The 25,765-nt window shown below is 41.2% G+C and overlaps 1 protein-coding gene across 5 annotated transcripts in view; it reads right to left on the reverse strand.

Moving 5' to 3' along the window:
* The window catches only part of LOC309658986 (uncharacterized protein), a gene marked incomplete at its 3' end in the record, with an annotated part of 321,204 nt that overhangs the window by 119,437 nt on the left and 176,002 nt on the right, over window positions 1-25,765 (reverse strand). The window contains exon 4 of one of the 5 annotated variants that reach the window (XM_082458301.1): window positions 8,834-21,750. The exons of the other annotated variants lie outside the window; for them this stretch is intronic. Coding sequence (XP_082314427.1) covers window positions 21,272-21,750 — 479 coding nt within the window. Of the gene's footprint in view, window positions 1-8,833; window positions 21,751-25,765 lie in introns of those variants that run through there. 5 annotated transcript variants of the gene reach the window in all.

Below are 25,765 nucleotides of genomic sequence, written 5' to 3' on the forward strand. Positions count from 1 at the left end.
TTTTTCTTGATGAGTCTGGATAATGATTTATCAATTTTGTTTGTCTTCTCAAAGAACCAGCTTTTAGTTTTATTGATCTTTGCTATCGTTTCCTTCATTTCTTTTTCAGTTATTTCTGATCTGATCTTTATGATTTCTTTCCTTCTGCTAACTTTGGGGTTTTCTTGTTCTTCTCTCTCTAATTGCTCTAGGTGTAAGGTTAGGTTGTTTATTTGAGATGTTTCTTGTTTCTTGAGATAGGATTGTATTGCTATAAACTTCCTTCTTAGAACTGCTTTTGCTGCATCCTATAGGTTTTGGATGGCCGTGTTTTCATTCTCACTTGTTTCAAGGTATTTTTTGATTTCCTCAGTGATCTCTTAGTTATTAAGTAGCATATTGTTTAGCCTCCATGTGTTTGTATTTTTTACAGATTTTTTCCTGTAATTGATATCTAGTCTCACAGCATTGTGGTCAGAAAAGACACTTTATATGATTTCAATTTTCTTAAATTTACCAAGGCTTGATTTGTGACCCAAGATATGATCTATCCTGGAGAATGTTCCATGAGCACTTGAGAGGAAAGTGTATTCTGTTGTTTTTGGATGGAATGTCCTATAAATATCAATTAAGTCCATCTTGTTTAATGTATCATTTAAAGCTTGTGTTTCCTTATTTATTTTCATTTTGGATGATCTTTCCATTGGTGAAAGTGGGGTGTTAAAGTCCCCTACAATGATTATGCCACTGTTGATTTCCCCTTTTATGGCTGTTAGCATTTGCCTTCTGTATTGATGTGCTCCTATGTTGGGTGCATAAATATTTAGAATTGCCATATCTTCTTCTTGGATTGGTCCCTTGATCATTATGTAGTGTCCTTCTTTGTCTCTTGTAATAGTCTTTATTTTAAAGTCTATTTTGTCTGATATGAGAATTGCTACCCCAGCTTTCTTTTGATTTCCATTTGCATGGAATATCTTTTTCCATCCCCTCACTTTCAGTCTGTATGTGTCCCTAAGTCTGCAGTGGGTCTCTTGTAGACAGCATACATATGGGTCTTGTTTTTGTATCCGTTCAGTCAATCTATGTCTTTTGGTTGGAGCATTTAATCCATTTACATTGAAGGTAGTTATCGATATGTATGTTCCTATTACCATTTTCTTAATTGTTTTGGGTTTGTTATTGTAGGTCTTTTCCTTTTGTTGTGTTTCCTGCCTAGAGAAGTTCCTTTAGCATTTGTTGTAAAGCTGGTTTGGTGGTGCTCAATTCTCTTAGCTTTTGCTTATCTGTACAGGTTTTAATCTCTCCCTTGAATCTGAATGAGATCCTTGCTGGGTAGAGTAATCTTGGTGGTAAGTTTTTCCCCTTCATCACTTTAAATATGTCCTGCCACTCCCTTCTGACTTGCAGAGTTTCTGCTGAATGATCAGCTGTTAACTTTATGGGGATTCCTTTGTATGTCATTTGTTGCTTTTCCCTTGCTGCTTTTAATATTTTTTGTTTTTATTTAATTTTTGGTAGTTTGATTAATATGTGTCTTGGCGTGTTTCTCCTTGGATTTATCCTGTATGGGACTCTCTGTGCTTCCTGGACTTGATTGACTCTTTCCTTTCCCATATTAGGGGAGTTTTCAACTATAATCTCTTCACATATTTTCTCAGTCCCTTTCTTTTTCTCTTCTTCTTCTGGGACCCCTATAATTCGGATATAGGTTCATTTAATATTGTCCCAGAGATGTCTGAGACGTCCTCAATTCTTTTCATTCTTTTTTCTTTATTCTGCTCTGCAGTAGTTATTTCCACTATTTTATCTTCCAGGTCACTTCTCCGTTCTTCTGCCTTAGTTATTCTGCTATTGATTCCGTGTAGAGAATTTTTAATTTAATTTATTGTGTTGTTCATCATTGTTTGTTTGCTCTTTAGTTCTTTTAGGTCCTTGGTAAACATTCCTTATATTTTCTCCATTTTATTTCCAAGATTTTGGTTCATCTTTACTATCATTACTCTGAATTCTTTTTCAGGTAGACTGCCTATTTCCTCTTCATTTGTTTGGTCTGGTGGTTTTTTACCTTGCTCCTTCATCTGCTGTGTGTTTCTCTGTCTTCTCATTTTGCTTAACTTACTGTGTTTGGGGTCTCCTTTTCGCAGGCTGCAGGTTCATAGTTCCCATTGTTTTTGGTGTCTGCCCCCAGTGGGTAAGGTTGGTTCAGTGTGTTGTGTAGGCTTCCTGGTGGAGGGGACTGGTGCTTGTGTTCTGGTGGATGAGGCTGGATATTGTCTTTCTGGTGGGCAGGACCGCATCTGGTGGTGTGTTTTGGGGTGTCTGTGACCTTATTATGATTTTAGGCAGCCTCTCTGCTAATGGGTGGGGTTGTGTTTCTGTCTTGCTAGTTGTTTGGTGTAGGGTGTCCAGCACTGTAGCTTGCTGTTCTTTGAGTGGAGCTGGGTCTTAGCATTGAGATGGAGATCTCTGGGAGAGCTTTCACCGTTTGATATTACTTGGAGCTGGGAGGTCTCTGGTGGACCAATGTCCTGAACTCGGCTCTCTCACCTCAGAGGCCTGACACCCGGCTGGAGCACCAAGACCCTGTCAGCCACACGGCTCAGAAGAAAAGGGAAAAAAATGGAAGAAAGAAAGAAAATATAAGGTAAAATAAAGTTATTAAAATAAAAAAATTTTTTTAATTATTAAAAATAAAAAAATTAAAAAGTAATAGAAAAAAGAAAAAAAAAAAGGAAGAATGAAAGAAGAGAGCTACCAAACCAAAAAACAAATCCACCAATGATAAGAATCGCTAAAAACTGTAGTAAAAAAAAAGGACAGACAAAAGCCTAGGACAAATGATAAAAGCAAAGCTATACAGACAAAATCACACAACGAAGCACACACATACACACTCACAAAAAGAGAAAAAGGAAAAATATACATATATCTATATATATTTTAAAAAGGAAGAGACCAACCAAATCAATAAACAAATCTACCAATGATAATAAACTCTAAATACTAAACTAAGATAAACATAAAACCAGAAACAAATTAGATGCAGAAAGCAAACCCGAAGTCTAGAGTTTCTCCCAAAGTCCACCGCCTCAACTTTGGGGTGATTCGTTGTCTATTCAGGTATTCCAGAGATGCAGAGTACATCAAGTTGACTGTGAAGATTTAATCCGCTGCTCCTGAGACTGCTGGGAGAGATTTCCCTTTCTCTTCTTTGTTCACACAGCTCCTGGGGTTCAGCTTTGGATTTGGACCCGCCTCTGTGTGTAGGTCACCTGAGGGCATCTGTTCCCCACCCAGACAGGACGGGGTTAAAGGAGCAGCTGATTAAGGGGCTCTAGCTCACTCAGGCTGGGGGTAGGGAGGGGTACGGAATGTGGGGAGAGCCTGCAGCGGGAGAGGCCAGCATGACGTTGCAACAGCCTGAGGCACGACGTGTGTTCTCCCCCGAAAGTTGTCCCTGGATCACGGGACCCTGGCAGTGGCGGGCTGCACAGGCTCCTGGGAGGGGAGGTGTGGATAGTGACCTGTGCTTGCACACAGGCTGCTTGGTGGCTACAGCAGCAGCCTTAGCGTTTCATGCCCGTCTCTGGTGCCCATGCTGATAGCTGCGGCTCACGCCCATCTCTGAAGCTCATTTAGGCAGCGCTCTGAATCCCCTCTCCTCGCGCACCCCGAAACAATGGTCTCTTGCCTCTCAGGCAGCTCCAGACTTTTTCCCGGACTCCCTCCTAGCTAGCTGTGGTGCACTAGCCCCCTTCAGGCTGTGTTCACACAGCCAACCCCAGTCCTCTCCCTGGGATCTGACCTCCGAGGCCCGAGCCTCAGCTCCCAGTCCCCACCCATCCTGGCGGGTGAGCAGACAAGCCTCTCAGGTTGGTGAGTGCTGGTTGGCACCAATCCTCTGTGCAGGAATTTCTCCACTTTGCCCTCCGCACCCCTGTTGCTGAGCTCTCCTCCGTGGCTCCGAAGCTCCCCCCCGCCCCCGCCACCTGCAGTCTCCGCCAGTGAAGGGGCTTCCTAGTGTGTGGAAACTTTCCCTCCTTCACAGCTCCCTCCCAGAGGTGCAGGTCCCGTCCCTATTCTTTTGTCTCTGTTTTTTTCTTTTTTCTTTTGTCCTACCCAGGTACGTGGGGAGTTTCTTGTCTTTTGGGAGGTCTGAGGTCTTCTGCCAGCATTCAGTAGGTGTTCTGTAGGAGTTGTTCCACATGTAGATGTATTTCTGATGTATTTGTGGGGAGGAAGGTGATCTCCACATCTTACTCCTCCGCCATCTTGAAGGTCTCTCTAAAGTCTTCCTTTCTTAACAAGGCTCACCAGCCCCTCTGTAATTGACTCCTGCTAGTGTCCTCTCTCACACCACTTTTCCTCTTGTGCTATACACTTCAGCCAAATTCAGATTATTTGTGGTTTCCTGAAGGTACCATATTCTCTCTCCCTGGAGGCTGGTGCACATGTTCCTCTGCATGGAAGACTTTTCTCTCCTGCTCCCCTGCTCCTTCATCTGGGAAACTCCTCTTTGTCCTTCAGATACCAGTTTAGAAGTATCTTATTTCAAAAAGTTTAACCTGGTCTCCAAAATGGAACTAAACAGGCTCATAGCACCCTGTGATTTCCCCTATGATAGCACTTACCCACTTGGACTATCATTGCTACACAGCAATGACCTAACTAGAGGCATAATGGTATTTGTGAAATTATTCATCAGTAGTTTGGCTTCAAATAGGAGCTCCTAGGGAAATTAACTATGTACTCTTGGTACTGGCTTAAAATTTTTTTAATTAATCAGGACATAGCAGAAGAAAGTCACAAAAGTGTGAGAAAACTAACACATCTCTGAACTTACTGCTCTCACTGAGTGGAAGTATCACTCCAGTCTAACCATTACAACATAAATAAGAACAGCAGCTGTGTGAAATGCTAACAGATTGCTCCACAGAAAGTTGCCTCCTGTCATTCAAGTCTCAGCAACAATGTCACCCCCTCAGAGAGGACATCACTGACCACCCCTGGGTAAAGTTACCCCAATCACTTTCTATCCCATTGCCCTGCTTGCTGTCTTCATTAAATGTGTCTTTCTTTGAGAGTGTCTTATTCATTTCTATGTTAACTAGTTTATTTTTACTTCACCCCCTCTAGATGATAGTCTCCATGAGAGCAGGGACCTTGTATGTCTAGTTCAGTGGTTCACACTCCCAGAACCTAGATGATTGCTTGGCATTCAGCAGATGCTCAATAATATTTTTAAATATATGTGCAACAAGGAACCTCAGAATTAAAGCAATTTCCATCTTGGCCAGTAAGATGGCTTCACTGGCACTGGCTGCCCAGAAAAAAGAAGTGGAAACCCCTTGCACATCACCGAAAATTCATATGTACCAATGGGCTCTTCTCATCAACTAATGAGTCCTGACCAGCAGAAAACCACTGTTGTGTATTGTACTGACTTCATTTACTCAAGTGTACTATTTCATAGTTAGTTTATACTACATTTTCTGAGTATTACTGTTAGAGCAATAATAAAAGTAAGGAAAGTCTATGTCTTATAAAGTTAAAAAGCTTATGCTGATTTTCTTCTGGTTTGATACATAAAAAGATATATCTGAGGCTAAGTATTTTTTCACATACATTGAAAAATCCAGTCAAAATGTGTTATCTTCCTATTGACTTGATAGTAAACTATTAATATCAGTTTGCCTAGATAAATTTGAAATTAATAGAAAAGAATTGATTGAGGAGGAAAGTTTTTTAACTCATTAAAAGCCAAAAAATTTAAATATATACTTTGGTGAAATGTTAGAATACCACACACCCCATTTGGGGGACGAATTACAGGGATTGTATATGGTCAGATCCCATTAATTCTATGGCAACAATAAGGAACCACAATTTTACTCATTTTTATTGGTTAGAAAAGAAAAGATTAACAAGAATACAAATCATGAGTCAGAAGCTGTACAAAGTGAGAGAAAGAGGGAGGGAGGGAGGGAGAGAGGGAGAGAGGGAGAGAGAGAGAAATTGTATTTCCTCTAAAAATTCTTAAACAAATTAGAGCCCCCTCCAAAAAAAAAGTGTTCCAATATTAAACTATTAACTCTAACTAGAGAGGGAAACCTGCCAAACTAAAACTATAACCTACGTCCAAACATTAAAGCTTTATAATCCAATGAATAGTAGACTTGCCACACAGATGATTCTAACTTGGCTCTTTTTCCCCTCATAAACAAGAGGAAGTGTGACCTGTCAGAAGTGTACAGAGGGGTGAATGACTGCAGCACCCAGCACAGGACCTTGTTCACAGCTACTCAACAAATACCTGTGAATTGATTGTTTAACAGACTATGCAAATTGGAAGATATCCTTCATAGCAATAGCTTGACCTAGTAGTGCATGGTCCAGAAAGAATCAGAACAGGAGTTTCTTTGGTGGAATAGAACCAAACGCCCAGAGCAGAGAAAACTGGTAAGGTTAGGTAGCGCAAAGAGGCTCCTGGGAATCTCAAAGTCTCTCTGCATGATTTTCTCTGTGTTGTATTTGATGGGGTGCCCTTTATCCAGGTTCTCTGGAGTGACTGTCTTCATGAGATTTGGAGTAAAAAATCTGGGTTCAAGATGAATCGCCTACACAAGAGGGAGGGGATATGGGGATATATGTATACGTACAGCTGATTCACTTTGTTATACAGCAGCAACTAACACAACAATGTAAAGCAATTATACTCCAATAAAGATGTTTAAAAAAAAAAAAGATGAATCTCCTAGTAGGTATGTGACTTAAAAAAATTTTACTTCTCTGAGACCTAGATTCCTAAACTATAATATAATAATGAAAATAGTAGCTCATTCTGGCTCAAGAGAGCTGACTGTTACAGTTTCAGGAATTTTTCAGTTATTTGTTAAATGCTGCCATTATTAAAAATTAAATTATAGAAACTTACAACTAAATTCATTATATTAAAAATTAAGTTAATAAATTCTCAAAAATGTATTAAAAGAAAGGTCATAAATACTCAAAAGTCATCATTTCCTAATTATTTTACTACATTTACTGTTATCTGTTCTGTTGAGGTGATTTACCTCTATTGTATCTGAATTAGAGGAAATGGTCCATGTGTTATGGTATGCTGCTGCCTATTACTAGTCAACTGCATGTTCAGTTGACACTATGCTGGAAGTATTTACACCATGGAAATTGGCAAAAGCTACCAATCGGGGCTTGATTTATTGTTTTGTTAATTGCTTACATTTAAGAAAGTGATGAAAATGTTAATAATGAATAATGAAAGTGAGAAAATGTTAATAATGCAGATTAAACTCAAAAGTGTGTCCTATTTGTAGTTATCACCTTATGAATAAAACAACGTAAAAACAAAAACAAACAAACCCTTCAGGAATTATTCTTCCAGTATTCAAAAATTAGTAGCTAGTTCAGCAAAGAAGTCATCACACCACTGACAAACAAGTGAAGTTCTGACAGTTGTCATCATTGATCTACCTGTGTTTTACTTATTAACTTTAATGAAAATGCAACGAACATTCACAGCAGAACTGTGCTCTTTCATCAGCTGCAACCACAGGTTGGCTAAGAATATAGGAGTTCAGCAAAAATCAATAAAAGCAGTCTGTGAGACTCAATTGGCTATATGAAATTTACAATAAAGAGTATTGCATATTTTGTTATTTGTAAATTGTGTGCTATACATCCTTCATATAAAAAAAGTTTATAATAAATGTATGTACATAAATATGCTTTTTTTTTTCTTTATCAGCACACCACTAGGTAGATGGGAAGTTATTCACCAGGGAAAAAAGAATTATATGTCCTAATTAGTACTTAAAAAAGAAAAAAAGGAATGAAAGGAAGGGAGGAAAACAGGAAGAGAGGAGAGAGGGCAGACTGGAGACATAAATGAAAACAATGAATACAATTGATTCTTACATTATTTAACTCTTTAAAGTACTTAACACATTTTCACATAGACTTTCTTGGTTTAAAATCTGTCCTTAGTCAATCTCTGCACCTCTCCATACATATATCCTCCCCAGAGAAGGGCACTCAGCCCAACTGTGGCTCAGGTTTCTGCTCTATCCTCCTTCTCCATTCCATTTGTCTTCTCTTATCACCAACCCAAAGACACTATCTCCTTAGCTAATGGGGAAAAAAGATTGAGGAATTTGCTGAGTTGTCAGATTCCACTGTTGCTTTCTCCTCTCCTATCACCCACTTGCCAGACACCTCTCAGAGCTCTCCCTTTCTCCTCAGCCACTTCTAATCTTCTCAGAATCAAAATATTTATAAATATAACCATAAATGGCAGCATCTCCAGTACAAAACCATGTATACATCTCTTCCCAGAATTCCCATTCTTCATGTCCCACCGCACTACCAAGGCTGCCCACCAATTCTCCCTCCTCTTCCCTCAGCCAGGCTCTGGACCATTCCAGAATCTATTTCCCACTACAATTCCTGGTACTTCTGCCTAATTCACAGACAGATTCAATGCAAAGAGAGAAAAAAGGGAAATATTAGATCTAGACTCATGACATTTTTTTTTTTAATTTTTATTTATTTGTTTATTTATTTATGGCTTGTGTTGGGTCTTCGTTTCTGTGGGAGGGCTTTCTCTAGTTGCGGCAAGCGAGGGCCACCCTTCATCGCGGTGCGAGGGCCTCTCACTATCGCGGCCTCTCCTGTTGCAGAGCACAGGCTCCAGACGCGCAGGCTCAGTAATTGTGGCTCACGGGCCCAGTTGCTCCGCGGCATGCGGGATCCTCCCAGACCAGGGCTCGAACCCGTGTCCCCTGCACTGGCAGGCAGACTCTCAACCACTGCGCCACCAGGGAAGCCCCTAGACTCATGACATTTATTCACATTCTTGGCTAACGCATAGCATAACTATAAGCAGGTAAAGCTACTTTTCTATTTCCAGTTTATTCTCTCTGAACACTCTCCTGCTTTCTGGTTGATCATGCTCTTCATTAAAACAACTTCCAGACTGTTGGAGGGCAGAGACCACATCTGGCTTGTTCTCTTCCATATCCCCATCGCCCAGCCCAAAGTGGAGACTCAGTAAAGATTTACAGACGGATTGTTAACAATCAGCCAACCATCTTCCTGATCTGATTTTGCAACGCCTCGTCCAGCAAATCTTACTCCTCACGGGTTCTCTTGTTTCAGATTCTGCGAGATGATGGGCTAGCCAGACCAATTATCCAGACTGAAGCCAAAATGAGGTTGCACCCAGAGTATATGTTCATTTAACCCAAAGGAAAGAGTACTTCAGCTCTTTCCCTTTTATGGCACTTGACACTTTCTACGTTATATTATATTTATAGGTGACTATTTCTCATTTTCCACACACCTCTGTAAGCTAAAGGACTCACTGAAACTTGTTTTTCTATCTTCTGTCTTCTACATACCTTGTACATAAATGTACTCAGTACATTTTATCAAGTGAGTAAATTACATATATATACATCATAGGTAGACAGATAGATAGATATCTGAAAAGGACAAATTAACAGGGGGGAAAATAGCATTTTTAAGAGAGCCACCTACTGACTGTCCCCACAGTTAAGGCTAGCCCTACTCATACTGGCCTTCCCAGGCAGGGAGGGCAGAAGGCACAGAAGAAAGGGTGCTGACTCAGAGAGTCTCCCAAATACCCAGACTATAAAGTATAAGCATGGTCTGCAACCTCCCTGCTTATTTAGCCTTGAACGTGCTGTGGGGATTTCATTGGCATTAAAAAAAAAAAAAAAAAAAAAGACAGTAGAGTATATTTTCCACATGGAATATCATGATTTAAATTTTTTCTTTTTAAATCTAAAGGAAAGTCTATATCAGACTTCAGTTGACTCACAGACTTTGCCTTTCTTCCCAGTTTGAGCATACCTGGTGAGCAAAACAGCTGGCTTGAACAACTGAGGTCACAAAATGCAAAATTATTAATGATACTGAATCAATCCAAGCATTTAAATCATATAATCAGAGAACTAACCTGACTTTTAACACACAAAATCTAGGCATGAAATAAAAACAACTGGCATTTATTCTACACTCTTCTCACTAAGGGCAGCAGTATCTACTTGAAGTAGTGCTGACAATCACTTTCATGTAATACACATTTGTCCACTTTTCATAGGAGATCTCCTCCTGTGTTTAACCACAGCATCTACATCTGCTTAGATGCCAATGCTGACTGCACATTCATATTTTCTATATGACAAAAATAAGGCATCTTTTACACAAAATGTCAAATGTGTTATCATCGTGTTATCATAAAGATAATCCCATGGAAAAGAGGACTGCTGTGGCACAACTAATTTATGGTCCTTGCCTGGGACAGAAATATAAGATTCTTGATTTTTCATTTCCTATATAATTACTTCTAACCCCCCTTGATAGTATTCTAACAGATCCTTAAATATAATGTGAGTAGAGATCTCTGGTCCTGAAAACAAATGAAATGATGGTGAGGGCGGCATAGAGACGTAGTTACTAAAAACTGGTTAAACAAGGATCCTCCTAGCATTTCAGGTTGGCTAAAGAAGCGATCAAAGGCTGTTGCTGACAGACACAGATTGTATGATAAAAAAAACAGCAAGAGGCACTGGAATAAAATTTGCTGTAAGTCTTCCCTGGATCAGTCTGTGCTTATAAATTAAAAATCCATGACTGATTCTTTTCATGGTCTCTCCTCTCTTTGCTTAGTCATAAGTCTTTCCAGGATACAGATTGGATACGGGTGGCTGCCTAGGTGTGGTAGGATCTCATTTAAGTTCTAGTTTGCATTGTTAGGACAGTTTTTGTCTTGAGGTTCTGTTTACTTTTCCGGGGGGGGAGGGGGTTTGTTTGGTTTTTTGTGTGCTTTTTCTTTTGTTTGTTTTCTTTTACTGGTATTATATTGCAAGAGCTGTGGTCTGTTTCTTTTGTGCAATTTTTGCCCTGGGAAAACCAACAGAGTAAAGATTATATATATATAACCAATGGGAGACTTCCTTGATCAAAATCTGTTCTTTAGATGAGTGTTTATTATTACTGTTATGTCCTAAATCCACCTGCTTGAGTAAAGAAAACATTTAAAATAATCAGCGTAAGCTATGCTTACAGGATGTGGCATTTTGATATGTATTTTTTATGCATCTATTTCTCTAAACACCACAGCTCACACACAAAGGATTAGAAAATAAAATCAGGATTTTTAACATAATGCAACCAAAAAATGTGAGAAGGCCAAGTGCTGGCATATTGGGCTAAAAATTATTGAACTCAGCTCTCAACTGAAGTTCTCTTTATGAATAATGCTGTTGCTGACAGTTTCATGATTCACATGTGCAACCAGCCTCCTGCCGCTGTGGTGCTGTGGTGTGGCATTCCACAGTGGCACCCCTCAACCTACTGTCAGAGCCGTGCAGCAGGAAGATGGTTTAGGACACCAAGCCTCTAGGGCGTTTGTCTTTGGGGAGTTTTCTAAAAGAGTTTTTTCTAAATTCATAACATCCATGGTCAAATTAGGACAGCCTTCTCAAACCCAGAGAACATCTCTCTGGGAGATTTGCCAAATCAAATCCTATCATCCAAATTATAAAGCTGGAGGGATGTTAGAAATCATCTAGTCCAAGCCCTTCCTTTACAGATGAGATCATCAGTGCTCATGCAAGTTAAGTGGCTTGCTCCTGATCACACAAATGGGGCAAAACCGGACAAGACTCCAGTTAAGCGAAAGGTTCTGTTGTAGAGAATATTTTTCTTTTTTTAATTCTTGACCTTAGTTTTATAAATCTAATCAGACACAAAAAGGAAACATAAACCAATGAAAATGTAAATCACAATTAACTATTTAAAAAACAATTCAAGATACAAGGTTTTCACAAGGCAGTACACAAGAAATTTCCAAATGAACTATGCAAACAGTTTTACGACATACATAATGCATTATTTTGGTAGTAAATGTATAAAGTGTATTATAAGACTTAAGAAGTCAAATAATTTTTATGGATAAAAGCATTTGACAGAAAAGTTGAGAGGCCTTTGCTATAGGCAATTAAACCCAGTGACATGTGGTTTAAAGACACCACAAAAAAACAGGCTTGAGGGAATTGTTAACCCAGGGGAGCCTTTGAAAAGAAGGTCTCTGAGAAACTCCAGTCAATTCATCAAGTGGCATAACCAGATGGTGAATAATAAACTTACTTATCTAGTCCATCATTATGTTTAATTTTTGGACTTTGAAAAAGAGACATGACCAAGATCAGAGAGTGGTTTGAAATATTTTATTTCTTCAATGCCAACATGTCTAATTATTCCTCTCTAATTGGAGCTCAAATTCAGGGAGTTGTTTGAAGATTATTCATCATCTAAATTACATATAACTTCCTTCTTTTTTTTTTCTTTTTTTTCTTTTTCAATAGATCTTTATTGGAGTATAATTGCTTCACAATACTGTGTTAGTTTCTGTTGCACAACAAAGTGAATCAGTCATATGCATACACATGTCCCCATAACCCCTACATATAACTCTTTTTTCTCAGAAGTTCATACCATTTTCAAGACCTCCACATTATTCCTCTAAATTAGGTGGAAGAGATAGGATCACCCATAGTATACTAAAGAGATGCATGTAATTGTAGGCAATGCTGTCATAGGTTGGAGAGGGATCAAGTGAAATCAATAGAAGAGAAATTTCCTGACCTGTGATCCTTTGAAGACTGAAATAGGAAAAACTTCACTACAGCTACATTCCTGTCAGCCCATTTTAAACAATTCTGGTGCTGCCTGGGGCTCATACCATCTTGTGAGTTTGCTCTAAGATCATTATGACGTTGGCTATTAGGTTTTAGGGGTGAGTTTGAACAGTAACATATCAATATTAGGTCACACTGCAGCCCTAATTAAAATGGATGCCTTCTTGGGGCATCAGCGAGCAACTCCAAAACCTAGAAAGTCAACCCTGAGGGTATGTACGCATTATGTTAGTAATCAGTAAGTGGAGGCTAGAGCTTAATTCTGGAAGCCTCCTATGACCAATATGATACAAAATATATTTAATAATATTTACTTTTCCTGAATGTTAAAATATCAAGACTCCTCTTCAGGTTGATAAATTGCAGCTGCTCTCAGCCATTTCCACATCCCTTCAAACATCGTTCGGTGAGTCCCCTCCTACTGGACCCTCTGTACCTGAAGAGGTAGTGCCTGGCACAGTAAGACCCAGCTGCAGCTCCAGGGCATAGATTGTCAGACACTTTGAATATTAACCCTGGGGAGAAGCAAGTTTCAGAAGCCATATAGAGACCACAGGGGAGCTAGGACTGGATGATAAAAATCCTGAGAGGGTCTCACCCAGCTGGGAGGGCAGGAGGGTGAGAAGAGTTGAGGAGAAAGAAGACTCAGCCTGGGACATGTTGCTGCCTGGAGGCAGGTACAGGGCATCTCAGAGGGAGGAGGGAATGTAGGAGGGTGGAGCGGATCCCTGGTGACTGTGGGAGGTGACTCTGCATGCCCAGGGCAAGAACAATTTACATTGCTTTCTATACACACCTCTCCTAGTCCTGAATAATCCCAATTTAAGAGTTTCTATGAAAATGCGTGTTTTAAAAGGTCTGACAAACACAAGAAGGGGAAAATTTGTCTTATTTTTAAAAACTTACACTCTTAACTCGGTCATCACCATATCTCCCAGTATTTCCCTTCAGGATAAATTTGTTATGAAGGTATGGAAGCAACCAAATGTACTTCTTGTTTAGGAATGTACAGCCAAGCCACGTGTGGTGGGAGGCGACCATCCACGGCTCTCAGAAACAGGCCACCATTATCCCTTCCCACTAGTCCCTTTCATTCTTTCTTCCTATAAGGAACCACCAACTCAGTCTCTTCTATCACCAGGGGGTACAGTGAGTGCAAGCACTTTTAAAATTTAGGTATAACGCTGGTTCTGGTCCATAATCCCTTATCCACAGTACAAAAATTTATAAAGAAAAAAAAAAGATTTCTTAACCCATTTGGCAGCAAGATCTGATTTATGGAAAGAGGAGACCAATCTCCCGCATAGACAAATTCCAAACAATTACAGACACTCCCCTTTCTAGGAGGGGGGCATACATCCTCACTCCTTAAGTATGGGTTGTACAGAGTGACTTCCAACAAGTTCAAAATGAAAAGGCGAGAAAAAAAGAGTAACTTTACAGTGGGGAAACCTGACAAACACTACCACAGCCAGGTGATCAAGGTCAACATCAACAGTGATAAGTCATATTGATAGTATGTACCCTTCAGATGTGATGAGAATGGCACTTGTGTGGTTTTCCTCCCCCAAACCCATAACCCCAGTCTAATCATGAGAAAACTGTCAGACAAATCCCAGTTGAAGGATATTCTACAAAATATCTGACCAGTACTCCTCAAACTATCAAGGTAATGAAAAACAAGAAAAGTTTGAGAAACTGTCACAGCCAACAAGAGCTTATGGAGTCATAACAACTATAAATGAAGTGGAGTATCCTGGATGGAATCCAGGAACAGAAAAGGAAAGCAGGTAAAAATTAGGGACATTTGAATAAAGTATGGACTTCAGTTCATAATAATGTATCAATATTGGTTTATTAATTGTGACAAATGTACCATACTAAGGTAAGATGATAATCATATGGAAAAGTCTCTGTACTGTCTTTACAATCCTTCTATAAATATGAAACTGTTCTAAAATTTTAAAAGTTATTTAAAAAAAATAACCTAAACTGACATGAGGCCATGTATAGTCTTTACTTACCACACATATTCATTCAATAGGTTTTGCTATAAAAATATTAATGTATTTGATAACATGGCCCTGCCTCAAATATTCCAGGGGCAATGCGATATATGGTTTATGCACATATTTCTAAAATCCTCAAAATTCTGAATTCTGAAAACATCTGGCCCCAAAGGTTTTAGGTAAGAAACCATATACGTGAAATACTGTTAGTGCTAATAATATAATTAGTAGTGCATTTCAGTTGTATGATGGATTTAGCAGACATTTTGAGTTTAGCCTGAAACTCTAGCCATGATTGGTAGCAGGGATAAGAACTTATCATTTACTATATTCCATACAATTATGTTTATATAATAATTTGATTGGATCCTTAATATCTGTAAGATAGGAATTCTTATACACATTTTCAAAGGAGAAAAATGACCTTCAGAATGGTCAAGTCGCTTGCTAGCAGTGTGACACTTTCAGTACTCAATATAGAGGACAAATGGAAGTTTTCCAGCCCACTGCCCCATCCTCCTTGCCTCTCACCCCACACCCATCCCGGTCAGGCCCCATCCTGCAAAGGGTGGACAGCCCAGCCAGCCTCTCCCAGGCCCCAGCAGTCCCTGGAAGTGTGTTCTCAGTTGCCTGGGCAGGGAATTCAGGTCCTGAAAGCACAGGGACAGAGGGTTCAGGTGGGCACGTGTTCTCAGCCCCTCAGACTTCTCTATGAGGAGGGCTGCAACTGTCACAGGATCACAGAAGACCCTCCACAGTAGAACTCTAGAGCAGGGTCCCAGACTCCAGATCTACAGGTTGTAAGGCTGGGGTTCGAATGCACGTTTGCTTGACTCAAATACTTGTGCTCTTTCTGCTACTGTGTGTTGCCAAGGAAAAAGTACACCCAAGGACCACAATATCAACTTGAAAACTGATTTTTGAAACTCACTGTGTTTTTAAGTTAAAGAGTATCAGAGAGCATGTTTAGGGTCTGATATCCTTACATAATACTGGCAAGACAGACTAGTTACAAAGCACTCTAATTCAAATTTTTTTTTAAAAAATTGAAACTCTTAGATCCCTAAATCCCCCAACTTTGATTTTTAAATATATTTATTGAGAACTTTCTGAGAACCAGACAGCCTGTTTAGAGATTGGTTCCTCTCTAAGGGGCACAGGTTCTAATGGGGCAAATTTCTTCTCCCCACCAAAGGGAAAAGAGGAAAGACATAGCACAAACTCTCTCCTCCAAAATTCAGTAGTGTCTTCTCTATTTACAAAATATTCTTTAAAAACGAACATCGCTGATTTCTTACACTGTCTGCACTTGCTAGTTTCTCTGTTGAGCATGTGTTTTTGGGAAAGTGAACAGACAAAATTAAAAGCTAGAGACATGGAAAACTCTGGTCATTGAAATTGCACTGCCTTTTCTTGGTATTCACAGGAAGCATATTTCACCTCTTTCTTCACCTCCCTGAGTTGGCTCTGCACATGTGCCTGCCAGATATGTTGGCAACGGCAGTTCTATCTCCCAACCAGGGTGTTCCTTGAAAGCAGGGGTTGTCAGTCCTTGTCTCCTGAGAGCCCCACAGGCCTTTGTGCACTGCTCCCTGCCCTGAGATGCTCCATCTCCTGGTGGAGACTCAGTGCCACCTAGAACCCCAGCGAGGCTGGGAAAGTGCCACCCACACAGACACTCGCTGAGGTCACTATCTGCCCAGGATCTGAGCTTTAAATGGATGAGTCCACATTCCCAAAAAGACTCTCCCCAGGCTGTGACCAGGTCACCAGTTCAGCTTTCTGTTCTTTTCATTTCCTGAGTGAACAAACTTACGCCAGCTAAGGCGAGCCACTTTTCCAATCATTGTGTCAATGCGAGGAGTTATATCTGCCCCAACTGACAGAGTTGTTGACATCCTACCTCTATTATTTTGGATGGCATGCTTACAGCAAGTAGTCTTTTCTAAGTCTTACACATAAACAGAGCCCTAGGACAAGTTCATAGGTTTTCCCTCCCTCCTGGAACTGTCGGGGAGCTCTGTGTTTCTTTGTCCAGCTGCCCCTGCACTCCATAAAAGGTCACCAGTGCACTAAAAGAGGCTGCTTGTCATGGCAATTCTCCAACAGGGAGAACGTTATCTGGGGCCATCAGGAGCTTGAGAGCAGAGGGCAAGAGCTTCTTCCCTCTTCATAGCCTTTAGATCTTAACCTTTCATCAATGTTTTTTGGGGTTTTTTTGGTTTGCTTTTTTGTTTTTGCTTTGTTTTGTTTGTTTGTTTTAATGTGTTGATCAATTAAGCCTTAAACCTCAGGGAAGGAGGCATTTATCCTGTCTGTAGTCCTGGCATTTAAGTCAGTGCCCTGTACAAAGAACGAACATAGCCTTGGTTGAAGCCACTCGAATGTTTACTGGGTACGGATCATATGACTCCACATAAACTTTACAAATGTTCCTCTGCCTGGACCCTGCAGGGACCGCCTTCCCCCAATTCTCACCAAACACAGCACAGCTGGCTCCTTCTCATTCATTAATTATTGTTTCCTGAGAGGTCACCCTTGTCGAGCTCTCTAAGTGGGCTCCAGACCACTACCACCCCTCCCCATTATCCTTTAAGAACACAGTTTTATAATTCTATATTTTATTCATTCACTAGTGTTACCTGATTAATAAAAGAACCAGGGTCATTATGGCACGAGCTAAAAGCAATTTATCCTCTCCTACTCCTGCTACTTCAAATCTGCTCCCTTCATATGTCCTTCCCTGTCGTTAGATGAAAATTTCCCACTTGTCCCGTAGCTATCCTAGTCATTTCCTGATCATAAGCAAATAGTCCCTTTTCACGGGTGATTTTAATATCGAAACTGCAAACCTAAGTTAACCTGCTATTTCTCCCCTCTGCCAGCTCAGATCTGCTTCAGGCTTGGAAGATTGTCCAATGGGGCAAACCTCTCCTCACCCCACCTCCTCCCATCTTGCTAGCTGTCGATTCAGGCCCTTCCAGGTTGGGGCAGGGGATGGATTAGAATAGGGGGAAATAGATCTAACTTGTCAGATATGGCTGTAATCTGGGCTTGGTGCCTCTGCACTTAGCAGACAACCAAGCTTCCCAAGCCCATTCTTTATGGGGTTTCAGTGACTCATCATGGCAGATGTCTTATCCACAGCAGCTTTACTGGGCAAAGCCCTTTCTGGTTGGCCCCTTAAGAATTTCCCCCTTGGGCTTCCCTGGTGGCGCAGTGGTTGAGAATCTGCCTGCCCATGCAGGGGACACGGGTTCGAGCCCTGGTCTGGGAAGATCCCACATGTCGCGGAGCAACTGGGCCCGTGAGCCACAACTACTGAGCCTGCGCGTCTGGAGCCTGTGCTCCGCAACAAGAGAGGCCATGTTAGTGAGAGGCCCGCGCACCGCGATGAAGAGTGGCCCCCGCTCGCCGCAACTAAAGAAAGCCCTCGCACAGAAACGAAGACCCAACACAGCCAAAAATAAATTAATTAATTAATTAATTTTAAAAAAAAAAAGAATTTCCCACTCAGCTGCCCCATTCTAAAACCCCGGCTTTTTTTTCAAAGTCACCTCACCCCTCCATATGTCCTTCTTGTCAAGTTACTTTCAAGATGACCCAATCTGTTCTTTCCTCAGAGTCAGTTCTTGCCCAGTCAACTCCAAAAGTGCTGGCATTCCCAATGCAGCCACCTCTTCTCTGCTGTGACCCCCACCACCATGTCCTACCCTCCTCCACTCTGGCCTTTGCCTTGAGATGCCTCAGATGTTAGTCCCCAAGTTCCCAAACTCCAGGCAACACAGGACAGTGCTCTCTCTGAGTGGTTCCCTAGAAGGCTCCTCCCAAAGAGGCTTGAGTGAGGGGACACATAGCCCCTCCCCAAGGTGAGGAGAGCCACTCAGCACAGTGACAACTCTCCTCAAACGAACTCTCCCTACCAGCACTTGCACCTCCAAGAACACTAAGCCTTCTCACCAATGCCCAGGAGGTGGATGATGGGTCAGGCTGGCAGAACCAGTTCTGAGGCACCCTTTCTGCAAATCCTGCAGAGGTAGTCTAGCACCTCGATTTAGAAAGCCAAGGAACTCGACACCTACTGCTTTGTTCTTTGGTGCCTCAGTCGAAACTGAGACAGAAATATCCTGTTACTCTTGTTTGTGGTCAGTCTCCTCATTAAGCTATAAACTCCAGAGGGGCAGGGACCTTAGCTGATTTATTCATCAATGTATCAGCGGAACCTAGCAGAATGCCCTGCATAGGTTTCGAGAGGTTGCTTAATAAATATTTTTTAAAATAATGAATATATAATACAGTGAAGATGGTGATGACACAGCCACCATTTTACTGAAGAAGGAAAAAAAGAGGAGACTTTCATATTAATCAATAAAATATCTGATCTTGAAATAAGGTACCTTGTGATTCCTTCCCTTGAAAGAACCTCCTGAAAGACCTAAGTCTAAATCTTAGAGCTACAGTTTTCACTTTAAGCCAAAAAATGCCTGGGGCACAGATAGCAAATGCTTACACAAGAGTTAACAGATTGGATGCTGGCTGATGATGCTAATATCAATTCTTTGTCTAGACATGCAATGCTGGTTCTGCTGACACATTCTCTCAGAGATTTTTTGCAGGATGTGAAACTGGCCTCTGGGTGAGTGATATTCAGAAATAAGCCTGGACCTCCGCAGAGAATACCCCTTCAAAGGGACTCCAACCCCCATGCTGTGCCCTTGATGAGGGTCATCAAGCTCCCTTCCACAGGGGCAGGTGGAGAAATAGGGAGGCACCACTGTATTTCCATGAGGCTGATGCCCCATTTTTCTTCTCACTCGGCACAAGCGTGGGAGAAGAGGAAAAACTTGAAAAAGCAAATTCCCCCAGACTCTTTCCATGGCAAACCAACCAAGTGCATGGGGGTGAGGGTGAATACAAGAGCTGCTACCAAAATAACCTGGCAAACACTGTCCCCACGCCAAGATTTCTTCTATCTATCAGTAAGGTGCGTGGGTAGCAGGAGGTGGTTTAGAGTTCAGCCTCCAGCTCTGGGGAAAATGGAAAGCAGGGCTGTAAGGAGAGCCTGGCCTTACAAGTTTGTGCTTGCCCTGTACACTCAGCCTCCTCACAGCCAAGCTTCATTCTCCGATTCCCTTCTGTGCTCTTCAGCAGAGCTGATGACAGAGAGAAGATTCCAGATGCCAAGTTAGAGCAAGGAAACTCTCTCTCATAGCAATTGCACTTAGAAATAACTCTTTAAAAGAATGGGAATTTTGGTTGGATTAAGATTCACCTACGGAGGATGCTTCCTTACACAAACATAACAGTTTCAAAAATCTGCAATAGAAATTTAGACCTTAGGGAACATCTACGCTGATGCCTCACATATCACAAGCGAAGACACTAAGGTTCTTGGGAAGTTAAGTGATGTGACCAAGGTCACACAGCTCTCACTGGAACATGCTTCTTCCAGCTGTAGTGCCTCGCTCTTTCCACTACATTAGGCAGCCTTCTGTGTATTCTCAAGTCTTTCTTCACGCATCCGGGTAGGCAATTACAGCCACGCTTCTGAGATGAAGCACATAACTTGATTTAAAGAGTCACTGATTTTTTTAACTACACATCATCCTACTGTTCTAGTAAATATTAAAAAAAGAGAGTGTCCTTGCCTCCAGAAATTTAACTTCAGAGTTACACAAGGTGCTCTGGCCTGGGCATATGAACTAAGGTTAATCCTAAATCTGCCCTGACTCACCAAGATGCTTTGGGCTAGCCATGAAATTGTCTCAGTTTCTTCACCTGCTCAGCAGAAAGAGTTATGTTGATCTGTCACTTATTAATTTAAAGAAGCTGTCTGTCTGGTAGCTACTAAATAACTGTGGGGGAAAAATCCTATACAGATTCTAAGTATAAACTGAGACCATATAACTAAGGCATCAAGGCACATAACTTGGATGTTTTCTAAAAATCATGACATACAGTGTTTCGGTTTATCAAACAGGTGACTGCTACGAGTCAAGCATGTTTCTACAGAAAACATCTCACCATCATATTGTTTGAACATATCAGAGGTGTTAATTAAGCCTGCAGAATTGAAGAGACAAAACTGAAATGGAAATTTGCCTCAAAGCTACTGAGACTGGGTGTGTAGCATTTCCTAAGCATGTTTATTTGCCAAATAAAGTCTTCCCATCAGCTGAGTAAAATAGGAACTGCTTTCCCATGACCAAACAGTCTCTATGTGGCTGGAGTCCTGCTCACCAGTACAGTAAGTGCTCTACATAAAAACGAGTTCCGTTCTGAGAGCAAGTGCGTAAGTCCAATTTGTTTGTAAGTCCAACAAAATTAGCCTAGTTACCCAACTAACACAATCGGCTATATAGTACTGTACTGTAATAGGTTTATAATACTTTTCACACAAATAATACATAAAAAACAAACAAACACAAAAATAAAGAAAACATTTTTAATCTTACAGTACAGTACCTTAAAAAGTACAGTAGTACAGTACAACAGCTGGCACACAGGGGCTGGCATCAAGTGAACAGGCAAGAAGAGTTACTGACTGGAGGAGGGAGAGGAGGTGGGAGATGGTAGAGCTGAAGGATCGTCAGCAATAGGAGATGGAGGGCAAGCTGCAATTGCACTCACGCCTGATGTTGATGGCACAGGTTCTGGTTCCTTGCTGGATTCAATTCCATCTACCCTCTTGAAAAAACGATCCAGTGATGTCTTGGTAGTAGCTCTTTTTTTCTCGTTATAGATGACATGGTAGCACTGGATTGCATTCTGAATGGCTGCTGCAACCTTCGTGTACCGTTCTACGTTCCGGTCCTGTGCCTCAAAAACTAATAGCGCCTCCTCAGATGACGAAAATCCCCTTTCCTGTGCTGTGAATCTCTTCGGTTCTTTAGTTACTTCTTCTTCCTCTTGTCTCTCTTCATCCTTTCTCTGGGCCTCCAATTCCATCAGCTCTTCATTAGTAAGCTCCTTGTGTTGCACAGCAAGGAGTTCAATGAAGTCATCCCCCTGCAGATCTAGCTTGAAATAAAGATACTGTACTACTGTACTCTATACAGTACTGTACAGTAAAGTACACAAAAGCACAACCACTTGTAGAGGATGCACGCATGTGACAATGTACGCCAGACATGTGAACTAACTTTCACGATTGGACATTCGAACGCACATTTGCATCTTTAAAAGTTTGAAACTTGAAGGTTCGTATGTAGGGGATTTACTGTATCAATTTTTGTGGAGGCACCGTAAGAAAAGAATTCCAGACAAAGGTAGGCAACAGCAGTAAAAGGGAAGCTGATGAAGAAACTAAACCAAACCTGAGCTTTGTTTCTCACTGACAATATTCCGTACTGTATTATCTAATACTTGGCTAACAGTATTACATAATACGGTTAAAACATTCCTTTGTTTTCAAAAACACCCACAAGATGGTTTTAAAGTCCTGATAATGCCCTGATGCCAATAGGCACAAGCTGTCGAGACTCCAGAAGCATAAGTAATCACCTCAATAATTACCTAAAGAATTATGTGCTTGGCAAAATCAGCAAAGAAAAAGAGATGGTGTTCATCACTCTTTAACAGAACAACTAAAATGGCCTGGAACAAAGACTTACCACGTTATTTGTAATAGGAGAAAAAGAGGTTTTACGACAGATTTTCCTTTTGAGATAGTGATGTCATTAGGCATTCTGTTTAATGTCACACAGAAAATTAGGAATAAAACCATAAATTACTCACAGACAAGAATAAATATTTTAAAGTCATAACAGTAATGTTTGAAGAATTGTAAGCAGAGGTGTACATGTGGTTTTGAGGGCCTGTGGGACTCTTTCTACTTCCAGCCCTGCCTAATCATAGAATATGGGACATTAAAGTTAGTTGGGTGCTTTAGCAGAGATAGTCAGGGCTTGCTAATTATCCACGTGCTCCCAACATCTCCCAGCTTCTTTTGCATTTAGGTTGAGGTCATGTGACTAGTTCTGGCCAAAGGACTCTCAGAGAAGTTAACCTGTTTCACTTCCAGGGTGATTTCAGAACTGGTATGCCTTGTTCACCTCTCTTCCCTCTTCCCTGCCTCAGCAATACTGAGGGTCACATGTTCCGGATGCTGTAGTGCCAAACAGAGGAAAGCTACTGACTCACGCTGGACTTTACATAAGTAATAATAGCCTTTGCTGTGTTAAACTAATGTGATTTCAGGGGTTGATGTTGCAGCACTAGGATTAATGACCATGACAAACATAAAGGCCCCATGTTAACATGTTCATGGTGTCCTGAAACTTAAATTTATACTACTGGCTTTTAAAAATACCATTAGAGGAAAAGAATATATTTCCTTCTTTTCTCTTTTTTTATTTTCTCACTTTTTCTGGCCCTGCACAGTCTAAAACAGTGGTTCTCCACCTGTGGTTCCTAAGACCAGTAGTATCAGCATCATCTGAGGGTTAGTTAGAAATTCAAATTCCCAGGCCCCAACCCAGGCTGCTTAATCAGAAACTCTAGGGGTTGGGTCCAGCAATATGTGTTTTAACATGCCCTCCTAGAAATTCTGAACACTCAAGTTTGAGAATGAATGATCTAAGGCAGCGGTCCCCAGTCTTTTTGGCACCAGGGACCGGTTTCATGGAAGACAATTCTTCCAGGGACGGGGTGGGGGGGGAGGAATGGTTCAGGCGGTAATGCAAGCGATTGGGAGCAATGGGGAGTCTCAGATGAAGCTTCGCTGGCTCGCCCACGGCTCACCTCCTGCTGGTGCAGCCCAGGGGTTGGGGACCCCTGGTCTAAGGAAACCATTTCTTAAACCCAACTGAACGTGATCAGGAGCAGCTAATTTCCCCCTTTATATCACATGCATTCAGGAGATACCTAGTCTTTTTTATACCCCTCTCTTTTTTTCAAACACTAGCTTTTATATTGGTTAGTTACACATAGATTTACTACGGTTGATTAAAGTTAACTGCGATTTCTTTGTTACTGCCTCCCATGAGAAGTGAAGTCTATTTCTTTACCCCCTTGAATATAAGTTGGGCCTGTGACTGCTCTGACCAGTAGAATAGAAGGGAAGGGAAGCTATGCCACTTTAGGGCCAGACTTTAAGAGGACTGGCAGCCTCCACTTCCTGCCTCTTGAAATGCAACCACCACGCTACACAGAAGCCTCAGCAGCCATAAGGAGACACTTAGGAGGTCTCAAGAAGAATCAAGGCCCCCAGCTGACAGCCCTAGCTGAGCTACCAGCTGATGGCCAGCATCACTGCTACCTAAGTATGCCATCTTGGGTGCTCTGGCCCAGTTGAGATCCAAAGTAGCTGCAGCCCCAGATGACTTCATGTGAACCAGAAGAATCACTCAGCTGAACCCAGTCAGCCCAAAGAATTAGGAGATATAATTAACGGTTATTGTTTTAAGCCACCAAGTTTTGGGGAAGAGGAGAGTTATGAAGCAATAAAGAATCAAAACAGTCATTGTCTTTGGCTCAAACAAATTGACTGCTGTGGTTCCTTATAATGGCCTTTTTCCTATTATTTCCCTCTCCTTCAGCTTAGCTACAATAATAGCCTTAAGTAGCTTCTCCATCCTCAACTCTGAAAGCTTGCAATAATTTCTCTACTAACTATCCCATAAATTTCAAACGGAGATCTAAGTCTTTGTCTCCTATATCTATAACTGTTAAGGAGAAAGAAAAGAAAATGGAAGCAGGAAGTTTATAGCTTCATCAGAGGATTTCAGTAAAGTTTAAGAGAGGAGCCAGACCTTATAACCTAAATAAAAATTTTCTTTCCACATCCACCCTCAAATTTAGTGACCAATAAGATTAGAAGCTGGTTATCAGAAAGCTTAAAGCTGCAAAAGCATTATCCTGGTTTTGAAATTCTCATTGAAAAAGAGACATTTGCAAAATGAAAGAAAACTAATATTAAGTGGTCATATCTTTTTAACTGATGGTTAAAGACAGCTTTGGCTGATTGACTTCCACAGATACTTAACAGAATTTAGGAATCAATTATTTAAAGCTAAGAATCAGGGCTTCCCTGGTGGCGCAGTGGTTGGGAGTCTGCCTGCCGATGCAGGGGACACGGGTTCGAGCCCTGGTCTGGGAAGATCCCACATGCCGCCGAGCAACTGGGCCCGTGAGCCACAATTGCTGAGCCTGCGCGTCTGGAGCCTGTGCTCCGCAACAGGAGAGGCTGCGATAGTGAGAGGCCCGCACACCGTGATGAAGAGTGGTCCCCACTTGCCACAACTGGAGAAAGCCCTCGCACAGAAACGAAGACCCAACACAGCCATAAATAAATAAATAAATAAATAAATAAATAAATAAATAAAAATTAAAAAAAAAAAAAAAAAAAGCTAAGAATCAAAAGCTAAGCATTCAGGGACTTCCCTGGTGGTCCAGGGGTTAAGACTTCACCTTCCAATGCAGGGGGTGCGGGTTCAATCCCTGGTCAGGGAACTAAGATCCCACATGCCTTGCAGCCAAAAAACCAAAACATTAAACAGAAGCAATATTGTAACAAGTTCAATAAAACTTTAAAAATGGTCCACATCAAAAAAAATTAAAAGAAAAAAAAAAGCTAAGCATTCAAAGTATAAGTATATGCCCAGTGGTTATAAACAGCAAAGGACCAATCTTGCAAAGACTTTGTACCCAAAAAAAATGATACTCGGCAATAAGCTCTTAGATGGTGAGGAGCATATCTTTAGCTCTCTATCCTCATGACCCAACAAAGTGTTTGGTATATAGGAAGTGTCCCATATGTGTTTATGAGTGAATAAATGAATGGAGAATCATGGTGAAGGAAGAAGAAGAAGAGACCAAAATGAAGAGGAAGGAGTAATAAGCAAGAATTTCAAATAAAAATCCCTCCTGGAACAGGCATCACTGAATTTTTCAAAGGTGCTTTCTCAACTACAGAGTTCTGATATGAAAGTGATTGGCATATAAACCTTGGTCAGCACACGTAAATAGCAGCAGCTAAACAGGCCCTGCAGCTTTGCGCTCCCCCAGGCAAGTCAGGCATGGGCAGAGGAG

Source organism: Balaenoptera physalus (genome assembly GCF_965194825.1).
Source record: "Balaenoptera physalus genome assembly, chromosome: 3".
Lineage (NCBI taxonomy): Eukaryota > Metazoa > Chordata > Mammalia > Artiodactyla > Balaenopteridae > Balaenoptera > Balaenoptera physalus.